Below are 4,207 nucleotides of genomic sequence, written 5' to 3'. Positions count from 1 at the left end.
TGTGTGTGTGTGTGTGTGTGTGTGTGTGTGTGTGTGTGTAAAGATAGGGGCAGATTTTCCAGATGAAAGTGAAGAATTGTAAACTCACAAAGTGCTCTGTTCTTGACTCTCAGTGTGAAGAGTAAATACAGGCGGATGAAAGTTGGTCAAGTCATAGTTATATATGTTATTTATCTGAAATTACTATTATTCTTCTGTATTATTCTTATTTAACATTTGATTCACTTTTGCATAATCCTTTTATAAATTATTTTACATAACTTCTAACTAATTCTTTTATACATTATTTTCTCTTATTCAGTTTTAGAAACCCTTGTGATAAATTGCAGATGAACATTCGAATGAAAGTTTGCAGTAAAGAATGAATATATATATATATATATATATATATATGGATCTTGGTACTTCACACAATGACAATTCTATACAAATTACAGCATTTTTTCCTCAGACAATGAAGGGCCAATCAGATTTCAGCTGGGGACAATGTGTCGTTACAAATTAAAATGATCATCATAACAATTTAAGCAAAAATAACTTTAAATAATATATATATATATATATATAAATAAATTATATATAAAATAATTTAATTTTTTTGCTTTAATGAATCCGTTTTCCCTGCATGGCTGGGCAACATGAAGAACGTGTCACAAATGTGACCCTGGACCACAAAACCAGTCATAAGGTTTATGAGATTTATACATACAATATTTATACATGAATAAATAAGCTCTCCATTGATGTATGGTTTGTTAGGATAGGACAATATTTGGCTGAGATACAACTATTTGAAAATCTGGAATCTGAGGGTGCAAAAAAATCACTATTTTAAAAATCATTTTAAAGTTGTCCAAATGAAGTTCTCAGCAATGCATATTACTAATCAAACATTAAGTTTTGATATATTTACAGTAGGACATTTACAAAATATCTTCATGGAACATGATCTTTACTTAATATCCTAATGATTTTTGGCATAAAAGAAAAATCTATAATTTTGACCCATGCAATGTATTGTTGGCTATTGCTACAAATATCCCCCAGCGACTTAACACTGCTTTTGTGCTCCAGGGTCACAAATTTCTTTTATTAGAGACTGAAATAGTCCAGATAGGTGATTTCTACTTCATTTTAAACTCAGGTGTATCTGTTACAGAGGTACTAAGACAGAGTTTCACACTGATTTAATGCCAGTTTTTGTTTCATTATTTTTTGTCTATATTTGTTTACACGATCATTTGTAGTGTAGTTATTTGTAATCCATTATGATGTGTGACCTGTGGTGATCTGTGTTTTGTAGTGCTCAAACAACCAGGGAAACCAGTTTTATTGACAAAATGAAGAAAACGGTAAGAGATTTTTTACCCTTCTCTTCTCCAATAGAGGTTGTTAAAATGATAAGATGAAATTGGCCATTAAACATCTTTATTTAGGCAAGTGGTAAAATTGTCAAACTAAATTGGCTGGAAAAAAAATTGTAACTGAAACAGACTGAACGCCTGTTTTAGTTTCTCAAAATAAGTCCAGATAGGGTTGTTTTTACACTTTAAGTCAATGAAGTGCTAACTGTGTTACAGAAGTGGTTGTTTTCTTTGGTTGAATGCCATATTAACTGATTGAATCTTGTGGAATAGTCATTTGAGTAGATAATGACTTTAATATTTCCCTCTAGGGTAAGAACATCGTGGTGTTTTACGGCTCACAGACGGGCACGGCTGAAGAGTTTTCCAACAGACTTTCAAAAGATGCTCATCGCTACGGCATGAAGGGAATGTCAGCGGACCCAGAGGAATATGATATGGTGATACATATGATGGGATGAAAATTGGCTCTTTATTCCTCTCCATTTGTGTTCGTTTACACAGACTTTTATTTGCAGAGTGAGCTCTCCCGTCTGCCTGAGATTGAGAACTCTCTGGCAATCTTCTGCATGGCCACATATGGAGAGGGCGACCCGACTGATAACTCTCAGGACTTCTATGACTGGTTACAGGAGGGCGATGCTGACTTCACTGGAGTTAAATATACAGTGAGTCCCTCATCATAGCAAATACACGATTTTTCTAAGGGTATCGGTTTGGTTTTTGGTGAAAAATTGCTGAAAATGTGCTCACCCTCATGCCATCCAAGATGTAGATGAGTTTGTTTCTTCATCAGATTTGGAGAAATGTAGCATTGCATTGCATAGTGTCTCAGCAATGGATCCTCAGTGAATGGGTGCTGTCAGAATGAGAGTCCAACCTAAAGCCTGACCGATATATCGTTTAGCCGATTTTATCGGCTGATATAAGCCTGTCCCAGATATATCGGTATCGACGTATATGTTGCCGATATGCCACCGATAGGAAATTTTTTTTTTTACAGAACATAAAATGCAGGTAAACTGCTTGTAAATAGTGTAATTACGTAGTTTGTCCAGCAGAGCGCGCTCCATTTTTGCTACTCGCTATCTGGATGAAACGCTTTAAAGCTTAAGTGTATGGAATACTGTCACGGTTCATGGGTCCGGACGGTCTTTCTGCGTCTTGTCATGTGCTTGTATGTGCGTACGTCACTCGTTAGTGGTTGCAGCTGGTGCTCAATCAGAGCGTGCCAGCTGCAACTCGTTAGCGAGCCCTTTATAGGCCACTCTGTTCAATGTGTGTTTGTCGGTTCGTTATTCTCATGTTCCTGTCTCCCTGTCAGTTCTCTGTTTCCAGTTCTCGCTCAGTCAGGGTACGGATCTTCAGCCTTCTCCTTGGTTTGGTCTACGCAGTGGTTGAAGGGATTTCTCTGTGGAGCTCTGTTTCCGACCAGGACCCGAGGATTATCACATTGTGTCTCCGTTATTGTGATTACTAAATAAACCTTACCTTTGCACTCGCACTTGGATCCTGACTCTTCTCTGCCGTGACAGAATACCATTGAAAATTTGAACGGCTATATCTATATATATAGCAGCGGATCCGCACCAAATTCTGGGGTTCCCTTCAGCTCGAGGAACCCTCTCGCGCGCTGAATCGAGTGTACGTCTTGAGGCCCCCTTTCGAATGAGACCACCCCCACGTCGATAGTCCCAGGAGTTCGGAAGTTATGGGCGGTTAAAGTTGCGGTCGGGCGCCAACCGATCTGGCGATCCCGGGGGGCTACCGACGCACGAAGGGTGGCGTTCGAGAGGGCTCCTCGGGCTGAAGGGAACCCTCGAATTTGGTGGAGATCGTGTTCGCAAGACACCGATCCCATTTGAGTTCCAGTAGTGTCTGGCAAACCGAAGACGCTTGAGTTTGTTTTTGGATGAGAGTAGAGGCTTTTTTCTTGAAACCCTTCCACGGATGGATTGTAGTTTTGGAGACTTTCTGACCCCAAGACCCAACTAACTTCTGCAATTCTCCAGCTGTGATTCTTGGAGATCTTTTGGGCTCTCGAACCATCTGACAGTGTGTTGGCACAAAATAGACACACGTCCTCTTCCAGGCCGATTCATAACACTTGACTAAAAATTCTTAATTATTGCCCTGATGGTGGAAATGGGCATTTTCAGTGTTTTTGCTATTTTCTTGCAGCCACTTCCCATTTTGTGAAGCTCAACAACCTTTTGCCGCACATCACCGCTGTTCATTGGTCTTACTCAATGTGATGAATGACTAAGAGAGTCTGACCTTTGCGGTACCTCGTATTCAGTGTTAATTTTGATTTAGGTTTAGTCATAGTCTTTGATGAAAATGCCATTTAGTTTTAGTCATATTTTAGTGATCTGAAGGGTTTTAGATCGTCTTCTTTTAGTCGAATGTCATACGATTTTAGTCCACTAAATCTAAACCACTAGATTCAGTAATGGGTTTAGTTACAGAGTAATGCATTTATTATATTTATTATATATTCCTGAATAAAACATAACATGCATTGCATAATATGCATTCTTTTTAACAACTTGCTTACAGCATGCTTCATTCTTTCAAGCAGACATATTTATTTATATAAATGAAATTTAGATTAATCCTAATTAGGGCTACTAAAGTGATTCAGTCAAGAGTAGTGAGTGATTTTCTCTCTTTCTGTTGTTTGATTAACATTAATGACACAGAAAACAGCAACTAAATTAGGCCGCTGTCCCTTTAAAACTGAATGCATGGATGCATTATTATACTGATACACATCTGATATATATATTTATTTATTTTTGTTAAAATTGTGTTGTGTTTGCAATTGTTTATTTTCAATGAGA

At 37.9% G+C, this 4,207-nt stretch overlaps 1 protein-coding gene across 2 annotated transcripts in view; it reads left to right on the top strand.

Annotated features, from left to right (window-relative positions):
- The window catches only part of LOC107598574 (NADPH--cytochrome P450 reductase-like), a 35,435-nt gene that overhangs the window by 15,774 nt on the left and 15,454 nt on the right, over positions 1 to 4,207 (top strand). For both annotated transcript variants that reach the window (XM_016289951.1, XM_016289950.1), the window contains exons 3-5: positions 1,304 to 1,352; positions 1,676 to 1,804; positions 1,883 to 2,032. In XM_016289951.1, the coding sequence (XP_016145437.1) occupies positions 1,304 to 1,352; positions 1,676 to 1,804; positions 1,883 to 2,032 (328 nt within the window). The remainder of the gene's footprint in view (positions 1 to 1,303; positions 1,353 to 1,675; positions 1,805 to 1,882; positions 2,033 to 4,207) is intronic.

Source organism: Sinocyclocheilus grahami, unplaced genomic scaffold (genome assembly GCF_001515645.1).
Source record: "Sinocyclocheilus grahami isolate Dianchi unplaced genomic scaffold, SAMN03320097.WGS_v1.1 scaffold253.1, whole genome shotgun sequence".
NCBI classification, from domain to species: Eukaryota; Metazoa; Chordata; class Actinopteri; order Cypriniformes; family Cyprinidae; genus Sinocyclocheilus; species Sinocyclocheilus grahami.
This window is presented reverse-complemented; position numbering and strand designations above follow the sequence as displayed.